The sequence below is a fragment of the Balaenoptera acutorostrata genome, chromosome 2, assembly GCF_949987535.1.
Source record: "Balaenoptera acutorostrata chromosome 2, mBalAcu1.1, whole genome shotgun sequence".
NCBI lineage: Eukaryota > Metazoa > Chordata > Mammalia > Artiodactyla > Balaenopteridae > Balaenoptera > Balaenoptera acutorostrata.
In genome coordinates, this window is record NC_080065.1 from 118,731,862 (window position 1) to 118,752,718 (window position 20,857).

At 42.8% G+C, this 20,857-nt stretch overlaps 4 protein-coding genes across 8 annotated transcripts in view; 2 read left to right on the forward strand and 2 right to left on the reverse strand.

Moving 5' to 3' along the window:
- Nucleotides 1-499: 499 nt before the first annotated feature.
- On the reverse strand, nucleotides 500-3,367 carry GDF9 (growth differentiation factor 9). The gene is made up of 2 exons (XM_007188566.3): nucleotides 2,971-3,367; nucleotides 500-1,839 (listed from the first exon to the last, which is right to left on the reverse strand). The coding sequence occupies exons 1-2, from the start codon at nucleotides 3,365-3,367 to the stop codon at nucleotides 872-874; spliced, it is 1,365 nt and encodes a 454-aa protein (XP_007188628.2). The 3' UTR covers nucleotides 500-871.
- A 2,268-nt stretch (nucleotides 3,368-5,635) lies between these two features.
- Nucleotides 5,636-6,926, forward strand: LOC103012637 (cytochrome b-c1 complex subunit 8). Its single transcript, XM_007188567.2, has 3 exons — nucleotides 5,636-5,765; nucleotides 5,932-6,099; nucleotides 6,730-6,926. Exons 2-3 carry the CDS (start codon nucleotides 5,946-5,948, stop codon nucleotides 6,822-6,824), a joined length of 249 nt encoding a protein of 82 aa, XP_007188629.1. The 5' UTR covers nucleotides 5,636-5,765; nucleotides 5,932-5,945; the 3' UTR covers nucleotides 6,825-6,926.
- A 5,098-nt stretch (nucleotides 6,927-12,024) lies between these two features.
- On the forward strand, nucleotides 12,025-13,049 carry LEAP2 (liver enriched antimicrobial peptide 2). The gene is made up of 3 exons (XM_007188569.3): nucleotides 12,025-12,104; nucleotides 12,314-12,453; nucleotides 12,762-13,049. The coding sequence occupies exons 1-3, from the start codon at nucleotides 12,048-12,050 to the stop codon at nucleotides 12,796-12,798; spliced, it is 234 nt and encodes a 77-aa protein (XP_007188631.1). The 5' UTR covers nucleotides 12,025-12,047; the 3' UTR covers nucleotides 12,799-13,049.
- Nucleotides 13,050-13,639: 590 nt separating this feature from the next.
- AFF4 (ALF transcription elongation factor 4) overlaps nucleotides 13,640-20,857 on the reverse strand; it is a 96,864-nt gene continuing 89,646 nt past the window's right edge. For all 5 annotated transcript variants that reach the window (XM_028168097.2, XM_057538839.1, XM_057538833.1 and 2 more), the window contains one exon: nucleotides 13,640-19,481. In XM_028168097.2, the coding sequence (XP_028023898.2) occupies nucleotides 19,354-19,481 (128 nt within the window). In that variant the 3' untranslated portion in view covers nucleotides 13,640-19,353. The remainder of the gene's footprint in view (nucleotides 19,482-20,857) is intronic.

The following is a 20,857-nucleotide window of genomic DNA, read 5'->3' on the forward strand; positions in this document are numbered from 1 at the left end:
AAAAACCTGTGCGGGTGGAGTGATAGGAGCTGAGGGAAAGCAGCAAAAACAAACCAACCAGCCAAGAAAAAATGCTTCTTGACCTCCTTGCAACGGGTCAGAGTTTTAAAATATATAAAGGAGAAAATACGTTTTAAAAACCTTGAACTCTGCATTTTCTTGGGAAAATTTGCAAGGCTATTTCCTTTAAATAAATGGGACAAATGTTATTGTTTGACATGAGTCAACCAATCTATACAAGCCATCTAAGGAGCATACCAATCACTGATACAACAGAAATGGGTTATATTGCATACTCTCTAGTGTAATGACTCTCACTTCGTCAGGATATGGAGAAGTTAGTCTCTCTCACGGCGAAAAAGGGATAGTAAGTGGAGCTGAGACTATCTTTTAGACACATTTCCCTCTCCCTCTCAAATGACCATTTAAAAGCAAATCTTTAATTAAAACCACACACAGAAAATTTATGCCACTCACAGCAATTTATTGTTCCATTAAATAAGACTACAGCAATCTGAATTGCCTATTTAGAGCTGCAGTTCCATCCAAGATTTATGCTAATTAAGCTTTTTTTCTTACATCAAAAACAAGACTCCTGCAAAAGAAAAAAATAATCACTCAGGGGAAAAAAATGTAAAGCTTTCCAAAAGAAGTACATTTCATTTACATTTGGCAATGAGAAAGGCAGCTGTTATCCCTTTACCACGATAGATGCCACAGAATGTGCTCATCTACCCAGGCTCCTCCTCACACAACACACTGCATTACATTGAGAGACTTGATACATGAAACTTTCTCCCAAAGGCACAGACAGGCGCACGGCATTTACTTTGGCCAGGAGACTCACGGTTTTACTTGAGAGGAGCCTATGTTAACGACAGGTGCACTTAGTGGCTATCATATCTTCATATTCTTTGTAAGCGATTGAGCCATCAGGCTCAATTGCCAAAACACTCAGAGGGCTGTACTTGGCAGGTACACAGGATGGTCTCGGCACTGAGGAGTCGAGCTTCTCATGGATGATGTTCTGCACCATGGTGTGAACCGGAGAGCCATACCGATGTCCGAGCGCCCTGGGACAGTCCCCTTTACAGTATCGAGGGTTGTATGTGCGTGGAGCCACAATCCAGTTGTCCCACTTCAGCTGACTAAAGCTAAGTCTAAAGTCATGGAGCTCACACTCATTTTGGGGAAAGAGAAACTGTTTGAAGTATTCACTCAGATTGAATGAAGCTGGAACCAGAGGCTTCTTCAATTCAGAGCCGACAGTTTCCTGATCTCTCCGGTGACGGTGACGGGACACACCCTCAGCAGCCTCTTCTCCCATGGGATAGGCAGACAGCTCTCTCTTCTGGTCAGGAGCCTGTGAAGGCCTCGTTTTATAGCGGAGGGAATACCACCTGTGATAAGCCTGAGCACTTGTGTCATTCAGATATAAAAGCAGTGAGGGGGCTGCCAGAAGAGTCACGTTGAGTGGACTGTCCTGCACTGAAGGATGCCGCAGCTGGTCTTTCACACACGTGACGCTTACAGACATGTGAATACTCCTCTTGTTGGAGGCCACTAGAGGCTGAAGGAGAGCCGTCACATCAATCTCAATCCATCTGTATTTCTTTCTAAGTTCAAACTGTGAGTGAAAGGTAAATGAGTATGGAACTCTTGGGAGAGTCTTGCTAGAAAACTCTGGCTCTTTTATCACCAGGTTGCACAAACATTTAACAGGAGAGGGAAAAGAAACGGAGTTGTTGAAAGTGTATAGCAAGACTGACTTGAGTAAATGTTCAACAGCAGTAACACGATCCAGGTTAAACAGCAGGTCCACTGATGATGGAAGGGTACCTGAGGAGAAAAACAAGCCACCAGTAATGCTCAATACAAATCGAAAGCAACGTAAAGTCAGATCAAGGAATTAGTACCTCAGGATGTGCTTCCACCCTTTTCCCACTTTCTCAAGTCTCAAAACAAAAATTGGGGTGGGATGGGGGTTATAAAAAAAAAAAAGCAGGTAACCAGTACCATAACTAAGTCCCAGCACTTACAGCTGGATACTTAATCACCAGCAATTCAGAACAGCTCTGGTGGTGAATTAAAACGGGGAATCATTACATTCTGAAGTTTCAGAATCTTAATAACTTGCTTCAAACATAGAGGAAGCTAAGAAGGAGAGCAGTATTTTTCTCTTGAAGAGTCTCTAAGGGGAAAAATATAATAAAGACACTTGCCAGGCTTGTTAAGAAAACATTCAAGTCCTTATGGACAGACTCAATAAAGAAAACATAATTGTCTAAGTTAATTTGGAACACTTGAGACCGACAGCAAATGGAGGCTCTAAACCCACTATAACAAAACAGGACATCAAGGAAGGAGGAAAGGTTTTAAATAGCCACAAAGGACCTGCTGAGTTAGAAGGGTTTTCTGTAAGTTATGAGCTAGTGAATATAGATTCTGTTAATAGTGCTGCTTCCTTCTCTCACACACACAAGATGGTTGACTAATGCTTTGTTCTTATAAGGATCTACTGTTCCACATAGGTACTTAAGCTTTCCTCTCACAGAAAGCAACAAACATGGGGAAATATCCTGTTTAATGAAACACACCAACAGCTGAAAGAGATTCTTTAGGCACATATCCAGGCCAGAATTGGTAGTATGAGAAGAATATGCAACTGGAAGTCAAAATACCTCTTTTCCAGTCTTGATTTTGTGACCTTGGACAAGACGCTAACTTCCAGCAGCACTTTCCCAGCCTTTAGGGCCATTAAGTCTCTTCTAGCATACCAGCCCAGCTTAACCCATGAGGGCATTAGGAAGAAACAATAAGATCAAGTACCAGATTTGTTTGGAATTTGATATTGAGTATCATGCAAAGTAAAATGTAAGTCAAGGAGCAAGGGCCAGATCCTTTCTGTAACTGAAGTGCAGAAGGTCTATCTTCTTCCCTCCACCCATTAACCAGTCTGCTCCTACACACCTGTCACCTGGTCCCCAGAAGCCTGCTTGTGCTGGGCACAGGGGGCGAAGAGCCGAACAGTGTTGTAGAGGTGACTTCTGTTGGATTTCGGGATCCCCTCCTTGGTAGCACATGCCTTATAGAGCCTCTTCATGTAGTGCAAAGCTCTGTCATCTGGCTGCAGCCTGGGGGCCTCCGTTTGCCCATCGTACAGAACCTTAAAGAGAGGGGAAAGGAGGCCAGGTCTGTGTCTCCCATCTAGAGGCTGCAGAAAGGACCGAGGCTCAGCCTCAGATTCCAGTGGAGCACTAGCTGCAATCTGAGCTTCTCCCCTAGAAGCCTGAGAACCAAGGCTAATAGAAAAACAGAGCCAGGCAAAGCAGCAAAAACAAAGGAAGAATTTGCTGGGAAGTGCCATGGCTTGGAAGAATTATCAAGAAACACGTTTCCCCATACCAGTCTTCTTCCTAAAAGCCAGGAAGAGCCTCTGTTGGTCTCTTAAATAAATTTTAGGTGTGTGCGTGGGCTAGGTTCACTTCCGTAATCAGACATCAAGGATGCCTAGCTGAAGGTAATTTTTATCAGCTGTATGTCAAACAGCTGATAACACCCTATTTATGCAATTTCTCCTAATTAGATACAGATTTACTTGGTTATGTAGCTTTCCTTTTCCTTTTCCCTGGCATTTATTTAAAATCTCTTAAGTTAATGGACTAGCTATGTAGCTGAAAGGCTAAGAGGAATTGAGGAATGATCTTAAAACAAAACCACCCATTTTTTGAGAGAGATTAGTATTCTTAAAGTGTTCCTTAGGTGCTTGCTGAAACTTCCAAGGGACATGGAAAGGCTAACTAATTATTCATGATGATACGCAGATCTGTTGGTATGCAACTTATGGTATTCGGTTTACTCCCCCTCTCCATCCTCATCACATCTCCCACTTCCAGGTGTTTAGAATATTTATTTACTGCATGTTGATTTGGAGGGTGAGAGAAAGTCACAATTGGCATTGAAATTCCAGAGAGCAGAGAACTATTAAGTTGCCTAGTTCTCTCAGGTAGCTTAGTAAGGATATGTACTTGGAATACTGCAATATGCTTTTAAAAAGGGGGACATCGCCTTTAATCCTGACTCATTTTTAAATATAATTATCTTGATGCCTTTACTTTGGTCTGCACATTCATCTATACATACTTTAGTTGAAAGGTTTAGAGATGTTTTCAGGTGCTAGAAAATAAACGAAAGTTTTATTTTTTATTAATCACTCAAATGGTGGTAGAATTTGCTAGGATATTTTTGTTCTTAACTGTTATAAGTATTTATGTTCTTGCCTCTGAGCTAAAATCAGGTTAGAGATGATGTGTTAGAAAAAATGAGACGGGTGCACAATGAAGAGCTGAATATACTCATGGTATAAGATACAGACCAGTCTATGCAGTACCCAGGCTGATAAAACCGAGGTATATTTGTAAATATTTTTTAAATAAATTTATTTATTTATTGTTTATTTTTGGCTGCATTGGGTCTTCATTGCTGCACGCGAGCTTTCTCTAGTTGCTGCGAGCGGGGGCTGCTTTTCCTTGTGGTGCACTGGCTTCTCTTGTTACAGAGCACGGGCTCTAGGCGTGCTGGCTTCAGTAGTTGTGGCACGTGGGGTCAGTAGTTGTGGCTCGCGGGCTCTAGAGCGCAGGCTCAGTAGTTGTGGCACATGAGCTTAGTTGCTCTGTGGCATGTGGGATCTTCCTGCACCAGGGCTCGAACCCGTGTCCCCTGCATTGGCAGGTGGATTCTTAGCCACTGCGCCACCAGGGAAGTCCCTATTTGTAAATTTTAAGTTCATTGTCGGCCAAGCCTCCCTGGCCCGTGGCTGGTAAGCAGGGTTATAAAACACAGCCAAACTGTTGAACGAGAACTTAGTCCTAGATTACACATGGCCAGCAATTCCATGAACAAAACATTTACAGACATGCTGCATCAAGTGGAAAAGTCAGTCAGCTGTACAGGACAGCGGCATCCTTAAGCAGACAGCACTTTTCCGAAAATGGAATCGCCTCCCTCCTGGGAAGTGGAGTGAACTGTGGGCAACGTGACATCCCGCCCCAGGCAGAACCCCGTCCGAGGGAAGCCGGCTGCTGTGGAGGTCGCCTCTTTCTTCCCTCCTACCACCACTAACAGCTGTTCATCAGTTGCTGGACTATTACTTGAGGGCTCCTGTGGCTAAATTTGAGGAAACATTTTTATTCTCTCTTGGGAAAGTCTACACCCTGCCAGTGGATTCTAATCCGGTGGGTGCCAAGAGAAGTCCCAGATCCGTGTCCCTGATTCGGGGTCTGGGGTCGCTGAGGGCTTGAACATAACCGATTCCTGTTCCAGCTACTGGACAAGACCCTACAAAACCTCGCGTCGGCTGCCGGGCGCCGGCCTCAGGGGCGCTCTCCACTGCGGGAGAACACCCGACCCTAAGCGCGCGGCCAGCGCGGCCCTCGAGGTCGGCGGGCCCCCGGCTCTTCAACTCTTAGTCCGTGCGGCTCCCGGGAAAGGCGGGAACCGAGGAGAAGCCTGAGAGGCTCGAGGGGAAGCCGCCGTGCCCCAACGCCCACTCAGTCGCGCTTGGCCCGACCCCCAAGCAGGCACCGCCCACCTTACGTCACTCGACCGGGGCGCTCCCCACCGGCCCAGGGGAGGATGGCGCCTTCCCCCGGAGACAGCCGGGAACTGATCCTCCCGGAAGTGACCTCACTGCCTCCTAGCGCGGCGTCCGATCCTACCGGAAGTGGCAGACGGAGGCCGGTGGATTCTGCGCTGCGGAGGGCGAGGTGACCTCGGTGCGGGAGTGGGGTCCGGTAGTGCGGTCTCGGTGGCCCCGGGGGGGTGGGGGCGCCGTCTAGACTGGAAGGAGTGAGGAGCGCCGGGGAGAGCCTCGGGTTGGGGGCGGCATGTACGGGGCCTGAGCCCAGCGCCTTTCCACCCTCCGTCCTGCAGGCGCCGCCGCGACCATGGGCCGCGAGTTTGGGCATCTGATGCGGATGCGGCATGTGATCACCTACAGCTTGTCACCCTTCGAGCAGCGCGCCTTCCCGCACTACTTCAGCAAGGGCATCCCCAACATGCTGCGCCGCACTCGGGCGCGCATCCTTCGCGTCGCGCCGCGTGAGTGCTCTGGCCGGGCGGGGGGCTGGACTCCCATCCACAGTGGGCACTGCGGGTCCCTCACTGAGCACTCCACAGCTCGCCATACACACGTTTTCTCATTGAATAGTCCTGAATGCCGTTGAACTGGTCATATCCTCCCCATCTTATAGATGAGGGAGGTGAGTCACAGCTTAAATGACTGGCCCAAGGTCAGTTGTGTGACTCCAGCGTCTCCCTCTGAGGTCATCTTTACCCACTTCTTAACGATGAACTGTTTTGTGTTAAAGGTGCAGCAGATAGTGATGATAGTTGCACAACGTTGTGACTTTGCTAAAACCCACAGAAGTGTACGTTTCAAAATGGTTAAATGATGAAGCTTATGTGAATTTGATCTCATTAAAATACTTTAAAATGTGCAACAGGGGAGCAATAGGGAAGAGTTGGTCACAAATTTTCCTGGGTAAACCCATTTCTTTTACACACCTGTAAAAATGGGTTTGTAATGTAACCTTTCTTGATCGTCTCGTTTAAGAGTGGTTTCTTAAAATCTAGAGACAGGAAGGCAGAATATGTTGAGTCAGAAAAGAGGACTGAGATCCATGTGTCTTGTAAGTGCTCACTGCTTATTTTCATTTATTATTTTTATAGCATTCGTAGTGTTTTATCTTGTCTACACATGGGGAACACAGGAGTTTGAGAAATCCAAGAGGAAGAATCCAGCTGCAAATGAAAATGACAAATGAGCAACTCATCTGGATAATAGTTCCTTGTCTCTGAAAGACCCTTCTCTGGGAGAGGAGTCTACATTTAGTGTCTTGAAGACACAATAAACTTATTATAGGCTGCACTGTTGTGATTTTGCGTTTTGTGTGAGCAGAGTCCTTGGATGTGACTGCTACTTTTCAAGTTCATGAATTCCACTTCCCAGCATGAGTCCTGAACCGTTTTGGCTAGTTTGAGTTTGGTGAAGGATTGTAGCTCGCTCCTTGTTCTATAACCTACAAGAATGTAGCTGCAGCTACTCCTGTAGTTGAACAGTTGTGGATGGCGTCGACTGTGGGTAATGTTGGCTCCCTGCTTCCATGCTTCCACTGCTTCCATACTGACAATAAAATCTAGTAATTACAGTGTGTCAGGTACTCTTCTTAGCCCTTTACACAAATAAGTTCTTTTAAACCTCACAACTACCTTTGGTTTTTCGGGGTTTTTTCCTTCAAAACTACCTTTGAAGTATCACTATTACACTCATTTTGCAGATGAGGACACAGGCACAGAGAGGTCAAGTAATTTGCCTCAAATTATACAGCTAGTGAGTGGTAGAGCACTAAAGTTTGTGCTCTTACAGCTGTGCTGTACCACATGATAGGAAGTCAGCTATGAAAGGAAAGAGTGAGGTGACCCCTTTGCCTCTAGAGCTGGGGTCAGCAAGCTGGCTGTGTTTGTACCAGGTTGCTAACTGCTTTTTAGCCGTGTGTGGCTCATAAAGCCTGAAATATTTACTCTCTGACCCTTTATAGAAAATGTTTACCCCTGTCTTAGAGCCTCTGAATTATCTTTCTAGTGGAAAAGACCCTTTTCCCTTCACCAGGAGATGGTGCAGGTAGGTGTTGGCAGTTTTATGCTTCTGGTTCCCCTGCTCCATTTCTAGAAACTTCCTCTCTTCTAAGGAGATTTCCTGCTGGTCCAGAGCAGCAACTTTCACAGGGCAGCTCAGCATCTGGCCCAGGATGTGTCTTTCCTTCTTATTCTAATGATTGTTCCTGCCTTTCAGGAACCAAAACTACCTCAAAGCAAAACAAAAATCAGTAAGATGGCACTGATTGTGAGGCAGGAGGAGGTACAGCTGAGACTGACAGACTTGGGCCCATATCCTTTAACTCTTGCTTCCTCAATGTGTGATAAAGGCAAGAAACCCTCATTCCTTAGCTGTGAGCTTCGCATCCGTAAAATAGATGTATTAAGACAAAGCCATAGGCCTGAGGTAACAGTGAAATGGGTGGCATGTAAGAGTCTGGCAGGGTGGTACAGGCTTAACAAAGGACAGCGGTGTGATGAAAACTCTTGTCTCACCAAACATAGTCTAATTTTCCTGTTTGGCTTTTTGTCCAAGTTTATTCCCAGAGCTTGCTGCCTGATCTGCAACGTATATGGGTTATAGATTCCTTTGAGAATCTGGTGAAAGCTGTGGACCTGAAGAAGGTGTAAATGCATCCTTAACCTTCCATAGTTTGAACAGGTTCATCGGCCAGGGGAGGATCGATCACTGCCTTGACAGGCCATTGATATCTGTTTTTTTTCCCCTCCACTTTTAGCCCCAAGCTTCCTAGGGACTATGGCCACCCTTCCTTGTCCCATATCTTGGCTTCATTTTACCCTTAGACTTTTATTCTGGTTCTTTTGAGTCCTTTGGAGATACCAGCCTGAAATCAAACTGACCCTTTCTTAGCCCAGGCCAGGCACTGAGCCTCTTGGTCTGAAACCTTTTATCCCAGGAGTGCTCTACTGAGAAGACTGTCCTATAAGCCCTTGCACGTGCTAAGCTTCTGCTTTTGGATAAAATTGTTAAAGGCTGCTTTAAGCCTGTCCCTCACCAAGGGGCTCCCCTCTCTACGCTTGGAGACCCAGAGCTCTGTGTAGCAGGGTCCTGTGGGGGGGGTGGCGTGGGGCTGGTGGATGGTGTGGAATGTGAGTTATAGCTCAGTGCTCCTGTACATGATATGGGATCTGGGATCATTTTATGGTTTATGTGTAGAAATCCATAAAGAAAAGGAAAATGGGTGAAGTCTCTTAAGAGGGATCACTGTTGTGGGCCTCTATGCCTATAACCCACCCACCTGGAGCCTCCAGCCAGGGTGTGGCTCCTTCACCTGCTGCTGGGGCACAATCACGTGTTCATTTGGCCCTTCTTTTCCCCAGCAGTGCACCTGCTCCCACAAGGACTTTTATCTCTGGTCTGCAGAATGCAGCAAAGGGGATTCTTCCGTCGGCCAATACAGTCCCAGAGATGCAGGCCCAGAAGTCCGTGCCAGTTCTAGCCAGCGACTGAGCAAATACACTTTGACCCTTCGTTGAAGTTTTACCTGGAAAAGTCTTTCCATTTCAGAGACTTTCATTTTTCATTAGGCATCTCCTGCTCAGGGACGGCAAAAAAGTTTCCAATTACTGTCAAGCCCGTCATGATCTCCCCTCTACCTGTTTCAAATAGCTGCTCATGTAGCTACACACTCTGTCTCCCATTTCACCCTAGGCACTTACCTCAGAAACAGAAAATCCCTCAGAGTTGTATTCAGAGTTTCCAAGCTGTAAGCTATCAAACATGCTTCAGTCTCACTTTCTTCTTCTAAATTAATTATTTGAACCCCCAAATGTCAGTGCCTGAGGGGCCTCAGAGATATGCTCCCATCTCATTGACAGAACAAGAAACTAAAGCCCAAAGAGGGGCAGGGCTGGCATCTGGTCAGCTACCCTAACTGGGCCCCCGGCTCCTGCCTCCCAGCCAAGCATTTCTCCTTATGGCCGCCTAGACCTTTCTGCTGGAGGAAGGAACATGTACTTTGGGTTGACTCATTCAGCAAAATACTTGATTGTAGAGAGCCCCTGGACTTTTACAATTTTTATTTTTTAATGTTAGGAATAGGCCTTCACAGCTACTCAAGGGATGTGGGATGGCTGTGGGCAACTTCTGTCACTTCAGTTTAATGCTGTTTGGATGCTGCTTTGCTTTTAAAAGTTTGATTTTGCTCCATATTTAAACAAAACAACTACAGAGTTTGTAGACACACGAAATACTCTCTCTCACAGTGATTCCTTCCACAGGCAGTAACTAATGGATCTTTTCTTTTGGGAGGAGGGATGGCATAAAAGATAGAGGCTTAAGGGGCTTCCCAGACGGTCCAGTCGTTGAGACTCTGCACTTCCACCGCAGGGGGCGCGAGTTCCATCCCTGGTCGAGGAACTAAGATCCTGCAAACCTTGCGGTGAGGCCAAAAAAAAAAAAAAAAAGAGAGGCTTGAGCTACAAAGGCTTCTGCAGTGTTGTCACACTCATGACGATGAATAGTCCTTCTTCTCCCCATGCACAGAGAGGGCCCAGAGCCTCAGACCCTTATCCCTGGCTGTGGTATTGGCTTTATAAGTTAACACAAAAGGCTACTTCGATTTTCCTTGAAATACAGGAAGGCAGAAATGGAGGATTAGGAGAAAGTATCCGTCTTTGGAATCAGCACTTTCCCAATCCCATTTGGCACATCAGTCTAGGCTCATTAACGGGAGGCTGGCACTCAGTCCACAGACCCAACTGGCTCGAGGATATCATGCTGTTCAGTCTTTCACTTACATAATCAGATTTGTGTTCTTACCCAGTGTTCACTAGGTCACCACACAGCCTCTTCCCCACCCCACAAAAGTTCTAGTTAAGCCCCAACTTGGGGTCATTCTGTATCAAAGCTCAGGAGTAAAGGGAAGGAACAGCTAACTAGTCTCAAAATTGCAGGATTGCTTAGGTGAGTTTGGCATAGTTCTGCTTCTCCATGTTCCTTAAGTGCAAGCAGTGGTATCTCCCTCCAGGCCTTGCCTGGTCCTGAGAGGACTGGAACCAGGCAGACACATCTGTGGAGTCACACCCCGCCCAACCCAGCTCTGAGGCCCACCACACCACCCTCTTCTCCCTTGGCAAGAGGACTCGTGACTGTCCTGTCCCACCTTCAGCTGTGCCACATCTCCTCCACTTTTCCTTGGGGAACAGGCAGGCCCTCACCACATATCCAACCTGTGAAGATGAGAGGGGCTTTGGGAAGAGGTATCAGCCAGGTGTTCAGGGAGACACAAGGCAGAAAAAAAATCTTGTTGCATTTGTCTTCTTGGCTTTTCCTTCCAGGTTACAGGAAAATCTGAAGTCCTATATATCTCCTTACTCAGAATTCACACCTTTCCCCATAAATTTATTAAAATGTCTATGTTATTATGAGTACCCATAACTACTCATGGTTTAGGTACATGCTCTTTCTTGGTCTAGAAACTTGTGTTGGTTCCTACTTAAGGTGACAGTGTTTTGGGCTTTGGAGAGATCTCAGCCCTGTGCCTGCTTCCCTGAGGCTGCTGGAAGGATGTGCTCTGTAAAAGGCCCAGTCAGCTACTGGCAAGAAAGCTAGTAATTCAAGGTTGACAATGTTTATCACCACCATCAAGCTCTCTCACTGATTTAGGGGCCCCTGCTATCTCCTCATTCACATTTTAAAAAAGGAAACAAAGTCAACCTATACTTATTCATTCAATTCACCCATGACTGAAACCCCACCAGTCAGTCCTGATCACCCTTCCCCTGGGAGATGGCAGGTAGGCCAGACTTTGAACTTCCTGCAGCTGGGTTTCCATTCTTTACAGAGATGATGTGGAACAAATAATTAGGGTGATAGTCCATCTATACAAATGGGGATCTGGGGCACTTGTAGACCATGCTTGCTGAAGTATCCTCCCACAGAAGGGAGATAAGGGCCTTATCCAAGTGCCTGTAACAAAATACATCAGTGCTTCTTTCCTAGACAAGGCTGAAAGGGGTCAACACTATTTCTGAAGACCTCATTATTAGAATTCTGTTTTGACTAGAGTGATCTCACTGAGCTATTTTGGAATCAAAACGTGGCCAGGTGCCTGGTCTCCCTCAATGGCTTCACGTGGCTATTCAAAGGGGAGGAGGTAGTGCTGACTTTTGGCAAAATGGGTGAAAAGGTCCATGCCAGCAACACGATCACTCAAAGTCCAGATGAGGGATCAGTAAATACTACGTGCCTGAAAGGCAGGCCTTGAGCACATTCCTCTCTGGTAGACATTAACTTATTAAATTGACCCTGACTGCAAATATACACTTTGCCCCCATCTCACTTGGCAACCATAGCAGAGGCAGATCTATCTATAAAAGGAAGTGGGAACTGTCCCCAGCCTTCACGATCCAATATCCCATCTACTGAGATGTGGCACCTCAAACTCTTTGCAGTACTCCTGGTCTGCCTGTTTCTGTTAGGCCAGGTAAGAAGAGAAGGATACATACGCGGGTAGCTGCGGATGGTAGTGGTGGTGGAAGAACTGTAAGCCGACCTTGAGCGCCAGCCTCAGTCCTGAGGAATGGGCCCTCTGCTCTGAGTCTACAGCATCTGGGGGAGGTGATCATTATTCCAAGTTGTACAGCAAGGTTTCAACTCTTCCGTACCTGAGGTGAATCTGTCTTTGTCCTACAGGTACATGACTCCCCAATACCAGAACTGAGTTCAGCAAAGAGAAGGCTGAGGAGAATGACCCCATTTTGGAGAGGGGTTTCCCTCAGGCCCATTGGAGCCTCCTGTCGGGATGATTCTGAATGTATCACAAGGCTATGCAGGTACTCCACAAACCTGGGCCCAAGAGGCCTGGGAAGCTGCGCAAAGGAGAGATCAGCACATACACAGACCTGAAAATAAAATTGGGGTGGAAGAGTGCCTGGGTTGAGGTGGGAGCTCCACGGGGGAGAATCCCTCAAGAGTTAAGAGCCAAGAACGGCTCCACACAGGTACCATGAAAAGAGTAGTGCCTTTCCTTTCTTTGCTCTACCCTGAGACTGGATATCAAGCAGAGGAAGGAAATGCAGTAGAGGTGGCTCTGGGCACTGCTAGACCTCTGTCTTAAAAATCACCTTTTCTTTTCCCTTAGAAAAAGACGCTGTTCCCTAAGTGTGGCCCAGGAATGATGTATACACCAGGGGAAAAGAGGACAGCACTTACCTACAACAATGCTCCGTTCTATGGAATATTGATTAACTGCATTTGGTTGGAGGCACTTAAGTGAAGCAATGTTGTGTTTTTAAATGTTTAAAGACAGGTGTATGCTTTAAATTGGTCTCCGTTTCTTCTTGGAATGTTGATATGCAGATAAGCATAACTAAACTTGTCAACTTAAGAGTTTATTTTTCTATGTATACTATTAAATGTCTCAAACTGAGATTCTGGCAGCCTGGAATTCATGCTTTTGAGGGGAAGAAGGATTTATTTTGTATACTATAGAAAACCCAGCATTGCCTAATAATAACGTGTTAACTTCTCAATCAGGAAAGCGCAGTGAGAGTTAACATTTCTTGAAGAAATAACACAATGGCAGGCTAAAGGCAAAAGTTTACTAGTAGCTAGTGATTAACCTCGGCAAGTTCATAAACTATGGCCCTGGATCCTAACCCTTCACTCCATGTAAAGAACATTTCAGTGAGGTGTCAAAAGATAGGCGATATTGGCACTCAGTACCTGACGACGTGCCCTAGTTTGTCTATGAACAGAGAACTGGAAGAAAATGAAACGATAAAAGCCCAAGCCACCAAGAATGACAAAAAGGATGTGTATGAGATTTCTGCTGGAGCAGGGTGAATTCTGATCTATGCAGAAGGACCCATGGCCAGCCAGTTCAGAATTTCTATAATCAGAAATTAAGACCTGGACTGATGGGACCAGACTTTTAAAGAAGAGTAGCACTGGACCCTAAAATACAAAACAGAAATTACACGAAAAGGGCAAAGTAGGAGTTGAAGAAGTGTAGAGAGCAGTGTTTATAAACTTTAATACAGAAAATCTATTTGATATTTATTAAACTTCGTTTCTCCAGCTATGGTTTGGCATTATACAAAGCATCTTAATGACACAGTAGAGTTAAAAAGATCTTTACAAATTGAAATGTGATACCCTTGTCTCCAAATATTTTAATTGCCATAAATTTGTTTAAAAATACACATTAAACGCATGTTTGACACTCTAAACTTTCTATAATCTCAATACCACAAAATACATATAATATACTATACAGATGTGGAAAAATCTAGTTAGTATATAATACTTTGCTCACCATTAACAGCTTTGTTATGTGAAATGCACATACTGACTTAGAAATCCTAGCTTTTGAGCCCCAAAGTACCTCTGAAATTTTATTACAACAAATAAAAATCACAGTATATAATTGAAATTTTGGTTGAAAATGTCAGATGCCTAAATTATTTTGGATAAAAGAAATGTAAAACAAAGATTTGGATCATGTACAAAACAAAGGCATTCTATCAGACACTAACAGTACCTTTCTGCAGAATCAACAAGGCTTTTATCAGCGGCATTACCTCCCCTCCAAAACCCTCCCCAAATATCAAACCATTATTCACCAAATAATTTTAATTTCAAATAAAAGAATTTTCAATAAATATATAAGTATTTCCATCCTCCATATACAAAATTTCCTAAAACCATTCAAAACGGAGGCTAGATAGAAATTTTCATAACTGTGCTTACCAACCCTACATCTGGTCTTCAAGGGTGATGCCTTTTTAGGCACCACCACCTGGGCCAGCTCTGTTGGTGAGCCCCATCCCGCCCCACCCCGCCCCGACCCCAGTACTGCTGAATGCTCATGTCAATGATTTGCCAGGTGTGTGCATAAAGTTGTAAAATGAGGACACTTCTTGAACAGCAACAACAAACTCAACAGTATGGATAATCATGGCATTGATTTGAAAGGCAGCATTTCCAAATAGATATTTTCCAGAGAGGAACACAGCAGGTAGAAAATTCCAATGGATAAAAGCTGAAAAGAAACCCTATGTGGAAGCAGTAAGAGGTCAAAACTGAATATTACTAGAATTTCCGGGTGAGAGCTTTTTTCCCCATGCTCATTTAGAGAGCTTTTTAGCTGTTTCTTTTTAAAAATGGGAATTTATGCTTAGCTGAGCAATGGTGGCAAGGAGAGGTCCAAGCTGACATTCCTGAAAGTCAACTTCATTATATGACAATTACTTAGGTTGTTATTTTAGGTTGCTTAAAGAGTATAAGACTTGGTTTAGACTTAACTCTAATGCCTTATTCTGTGACCAAATTCTATCAAACAGAAGAGACTGAGATATTCTTTCTATTCGCTTTTGTGGAGACTGTAAGTTCTTTTTAATTAACCATATGGTTCGAGTAAATAGAATCTGTATCTGCTTTACCAACTGTTAATAACTTACTTCCTATCACTTGCCGGCTTAGTTACAGGGTCTAGGGGTCTAAAATGAATTTCTCTATTAGTAAATATGTGAAAGATATGCTCACAAACATGAACAATTTGGCCTCTTGTCACTACATATTCTAAGTCATTCAATACTTTTCTATTTATTTTACTGAAGAGCAACCTTAGATGTGCAATATTATTTATTATTGGAAAAAAGTCTGCCTCTCCTAACACATAGATACATGAAATTGAAATGAAATCTGTGTTCCACATAATTAGGGAATATGAGTTATAGGAATCTATATGGATTTGAAATGTTTTGCTTCCCAATTTATTTAGGAAAAATAAAAAATCATCACAATCTGCCTAAAACATCATTCCCAGTAGATGTTCGTGGGACCCAGAGGCAAACTTCTATAATTCAAAATACATTATGAGGCCCTTTTGTTCAATTAGCAACTGGAAAATTAAAATCCTTCCCACCCTGTAAGAGCCCTACTATACTACGGAAGGGCTCAAATATATTTTAAAAGTTAATTTACTACAAATCATAGTAATTAAGCTTTAACAATCTAAAAGGAATATACATTGCACCCTTGAACATTAATATTCAAGGTGTCAACAAGAAAGTGTCTTAGATCAATTTAATAAATAATGTGGAAATAGTTGCACTAAGCTAAAATACTAAACACACACATTTTTGACAAACTAACTTCATGTTTTCATACATACATACATACATATATATAAAGTGTGTATGTGTACATAATTTTAAAATCCAAAGTCGCATACCCTCACACTTACAAGAGTGCACAGCGTACCTCTCCCCTGCACAACTAGGCATCACTGGCTGGAGCGATCACGGGCTGTGCTGAAACTCCGCAGAGTGCTGCTGGCCTCCAGAGCCAGAAATTTCACTTAGAACAGGTGTGTTTTGCAGGCTCTTGCTTCACAATGCAAGCTTATTCAATAAGGTAATTTCTCGAGGTTACTGTCATTAAATATAAAAATGGTGCTGTCTGATCTAGCTGATTAAACCTTTCTTTAATGAAAAGAAACAAACAACAATTAAAAAACAACAACAGCAGCGAACCTAATAAAGCCATAAGTGTGTCGTTCAAAGTGCAACCCAGATGCCTGTGGATCCACCAGCGTGAGAGCCCCACAGAGCACAGGCATGTGTGGGCACGTGCACACGTTACTCTAGACAGCTTTTACACTGGAGAGTTACACTAGTGATGCTCAACCTTCTCTACTCTTCAGCAACTACAGCTGTAAATTTATCTGAAGTACTCGTTGCTTATAAAGTCAATTCTTAACTACTTGCCCAGAAAAAGGTGGCACTGAGGCAAGAAATGGGCTGAATGCTCCCCAGCCAGACTGGACCTGGGCTGGACTGAGGAAGCTTGAATCACCTGGAGGGGAGTGCTCCCCACAGCCCAGCCTAGGCCGGGCAAGACTATACCATGTGACAACTTCATCCACCGTAATATGTTCGTTGGTTGCCTGTAAAGAGTCCAGTGGGGTAGGCTGCTGCCTCCTGGCATACAAGTGTGGTCTTAGAGCAGTCAACAGAGTAATTTTTTAAATAGCTGCTTTTTTATAATTAACTATATTAAATACAAGTCTCAGACTAAGTAAGTTTTTAGCTATTTGTCAAAATCAGTTGTAAATAGTTAGAGAACACTGAAGACACCTACTGAGGAAGAAGGAATGGTCGCCTGTGAAGGAGTGCAAAGTATGTGCTGGAACAGATGAAGACAGACAGAACTTCTGAGGAGATGGACACAGAGGAGAGGGAGTGGTGTTTCCAGAGACTATTACACTGAAAATTCAATTATTTAGAAAAGGATTTTGATCCACTGCCCATTACCACCTGGTGGGAAAAACCCTCAACAATGAAAAGCTTGTAAAAATTCATTTTCCAAGAATTAACACAGTTTTAGAGAGAGAGTACTTTAGCACAGCACCAAAAAACATGCAGGAAATTCTGCTTTAACAAATTATCACTGTGATCTGGGAAGTGCTCCTGCTACCTCTCAGGACCCACAAGAGACTAGAACACACTGGAACTCAGAAGTGCCCCACTGGCTGCTGTTGCTGGAAGTCTAAAAGCTCAGAGGATCCTTTATCCATTTCTAAGAAATCACGGAAAATTAAGGAATCAGAGTCAGAGAAATCAGAGAAGAACAGGACAAACATCTACTTGATTAACTGTGGCAAGTTTCTTACTGAATAACGATCACTGAGAAGCTGTCCTCTTAAGGAAAACTGTTCCTAAAACACACTAAGATTAAGTTAGCAAGGTATCAGAGGCAATTTCTCCAAGGGAAAATTGTTAAATTCAGCATAATTTGGAGATCTGAATCTTCAGTGATATGCAAAAACAACTTGAGGTACAAAACCATTAAGAAGCTCTATATGAGGCCACAGGACAATGAAAGTTCACTAGCTTCATAAATAAGTGTAGACTCAGACACAGAGGAGTCATTATACCACTGGGCTTGGAGATTTTCTATCCCTTCTTTCCCATTTCAAGCCTTAGCAATCATCTATAAATAGCAGGGCAATCCTTTTTTCTGACTGGATGGATTCATTTTTGGAACTGGGAGAAGGACAAACTATTTTTTGAAGCAGCATTACCCAATAGGTTAGACTAAGTCATGTACCAAAGCATTAGCTTTTCTGAAAGAATTAATCTTTATGTGACCCTAAAGGACGATTGAAAAGGAAAGCGAATTTAACATTATTACTACAGAATACCAACCATATGGGTGAGCTGCAACTAGTGTAAAACTTCATCTGTAAACAATCCATAGACTCTTCATTTAAAGGTAAGATTTAAGGCACACCAGACATGATAGGGGCACTAAAAACAAAAGATAGAAGGTATATTTCTCACTTTTGACTCCTATATGCACCTTATAGGGAAAGGTACTTTGATATACAACTCTTACAGAGCTGGCTTCTCAAGCTCTACCCCTGCTTCCCTCCCCTTCCCAAGAGAACTCATACTGAACCAAGTTAGGTACTTTTCTAGTGTGAATTTTCTGATCCCATCAGAAACATACATCATTGATGAGGGCCTTCATAATACAAAGGTAGTAAACACAAGACAGGTTTAAAAGGAGAAACTGATCATCTCTACATCAGGCATTAGAACTCTAAGTTGTATAGCAAGAGCACACACACCAAAGCTCCAGCCCATTCCTACATCAGTCACTGAATGCTCCTATCAGAGCATCACAATCTAGTGTGGGAAAAAAGTTTTAAGTTAGAATTCTGAAGAGAGATTTTACCCTACAAACATCATCAATGCAAGAGATATAGGCAGCAACGCTCAGGAGTTAGATCATCCTTTGTTCAACAGTAACTTATTCTGTTTCAGTTAAGTGTCAAATTATTAGTAACAAAAAACCCCAAAAAACAAAAAAACATGGTTTTAATAAAATCCATAAGGTTCAAGATTGTCCTTTTATGAAACCCTTCACATGATATGCTTCTCCTAGAAAGTTTGCCTGCCCTCTTTTGTAATGCATTAAATGCAAGTTATAGTCACCTTGTGATTGCTATAGTGTTATTAACACATGTTCACAGTTCTTGAAATAATGCATACCAAATCAGACACATTTCATTTTACATCCATGTAGAACGCCATCTTCTCATATTTAAGTGATTTTTCATGTGTAGAAGAATATCCTTAATACTAAGTATAAATTCTGCAATAATAAAATTGTACTTAAGATCTGAAGTAATATCAGGTAGTAGGTGTAGGAAGAACATGTCCACATTCTAGATGAACCAACTCTTACTCTTAGAAGAGTTACCACAAAAAGACATTATTTTTAGGTAACAAAGCTCCCAAAGTATATAAATAAAAATGCCTACATTAAATTTACACAAAATATTCAACAGAGTAAATTTATAGGCAGAAATAACTAAGTTTTAAACTAGCCCCAATCTGGGCACTTAAAAAAATTAAAATAAATAGAATTTCAACTGATTAGTTATGAATTGCAACCGAAATTTCAATCTTATTACAGATCATTGAAACCAGCTTATCAACGTGCTGAAGATTTAAAAGAATTTAAATAATTTTTCATATTGGGAATATTGAAGGGGTCAAACTACATGATGGCTTTGGGTTATAAAAAACAACACATGAACTAGGGAGGAGAAAACCATTCCTCATTCTTAGTGTCGACTAGGTGGTATGTTATGGCAGTTTTCCTTCGTGATGTGACACAGTGTTGTGGAGAAAATCAGAGGCAACAAGAATGTGTTCAGTTCAGGATATCAACTTGGCATCCTGGCGAAGCCAGTGCAGTCCCTGCCGGGTATAACGAACTAGGTCTGTCATGATGCTTGCGTTAAAGATGAGAGGACCCATTACTTTATCCAGTTCAGCAAAGAATTCTAGAAAACCAAAAACACTTATTAAATGATGCACACTCTTTTGAATCAGTGCTTTATAAAGTTTTTAGTCTAGACTGTAAAATACTATTCATATAAAGTAAAAAGCACTCCCTCCTGCACTAAAATAACTCTTCGTGTTTTAAAACAAATCATCCCATAGTCTCTCAAGTTATATTTTTTCCCTAAGTCACGAAACATTTTTAAAAGACCATATGGTCAGGAATTAAGAGTTATACCTATAAACAAAATGTCACTGATGGAAATTGCTAGTATGCAGCAAACACTATTAAAATGGAGACCTAATTCTACAATGTACTATTACTCAAAACATTCTCTGTGTACTGTTTTTGTATAAGAAGCAAGTGGTACAAAAAAGGAGGATGTTATCTGCATGTTTCCCCATAAGAGCCACTGTGAGGTTAGACAACCTTTCTGCTATAATCATATGTCATGCAACTTTGATACATTAAATCTCATGTTTTAGACAGTAGTTTAAAAATGTAAGAGACAGAAATGAAAGGATTCTTCCTATGTGAACAAATACAGACTGATGTGCATGTAAGGCAGGGTACAGAGAGGAGGAAGGAATGATAATATCCTGACATTTGAACCCAAAGCAATTTTGGAAGAAGACAGATGTAGGACTCAGTAAGGAGAGTTTTTACATGTGCAGTGATGACAAAGACCTCAGTATACTTAAACAAGATAAGAAGTAATCAAACAGTTGAGGAGAAAAGAATCTTCTTTATAGAATTCCAGTTAATAAATTCCTGATGAATTTTCTCTTTCCTAATGGAATAGCACATGTAGGTGATGACCATCAATGGATGCTAAAAGCCTAAGTTAAAGTTTAATAGGGAATCTTACATCAAACTGAGTCAGGCCGACACCATCTGAATGAATCAATGGTCAAATCTTACTGACACTAAAAAAGGGATAACCATTAACATGCCTCGTAATAGGAAATACAGAGTAACACCTATGAAAAGTTCTTATCTAAAATAATGAACTTGAATCTAATCAAGTCTCAAGATATAACTATCAGCATGAACGAAATGAGGGGGACAGAAGAGCAAGCTAAATGTACAATGAAGAAGTAATGAGCCAAATCTAGACTATGACACATTCTACGCTGCAGTTTCTCCTTGACATCAATGGCATGCCTGCCCCCCCACCCCCCCAAAAAAAAAGTGGAGGAGAGGGAGATACTTGAGGTTGATTAATGAATGTTTGGATCCTGTCTGAAACAAACCCAACTGTTAAAAAAAAAAAAAAAAGGCATATTTGAGACAATAGGGAAATCTGATGGGAGACTATGTCTTAGATGACATAAAGGAGTTACTGTTAATTTTGGTGGCTGTGATAAAGGCATGGCG

Bases quoted from the DNA above. Each gene is read 5' to 3' on its own strand.
- GDF9 (XM_007188566.3), bottom strand. From the start codon at position 3,367: ATGGCACTTCCCAGCAAATTCTTCCTTTGTTTTTGCTGCTTTGCCTGG. The intron at 1,840-2,970 runs GTGTGTAGGAGC...TTTTCTCCTCAG, and splicing joins TTCTGGGGACCAGGTGACAG to GTACCCTTCCATCATCAGTG.
- LOC103012637 (XM_007188567.2), top strand. From the start codon at position 5,946: ATGGGCCGCGAGTTTGGGCATCTGATGCGGATGCGGCATGTGATCACC. The intron at 6,100-6,729 runs GTGAGTGCTCTG...TTATTTTTATAG, and splicing joins CATCCTTCGCGTCGCGCCGC to CATTCGTAGTGTTTTATCTT.
- LEAP2 (XM_007188569.3), top strand. From the start codon at position 12,048: ATGTGGCACCTCAAACTCTTTGCAGTACTCCTGGTCTGCCTGTTTCTG. The intron at 12,105-12,313 runs GTAAGAAGAGAA...TTTGTCCTACAG, and splicing joins GCCTGTTTCTGTTAGGCCAG to GTACATGACTCCCCAATACC. The intron at 12,454-12,761 runs GTACTCCACAAA...CTTTTCCCTTAG, and splicing joins TGTATCACAAGGCTATGCAG to AAAAAGACGCTGTTCCCTAA.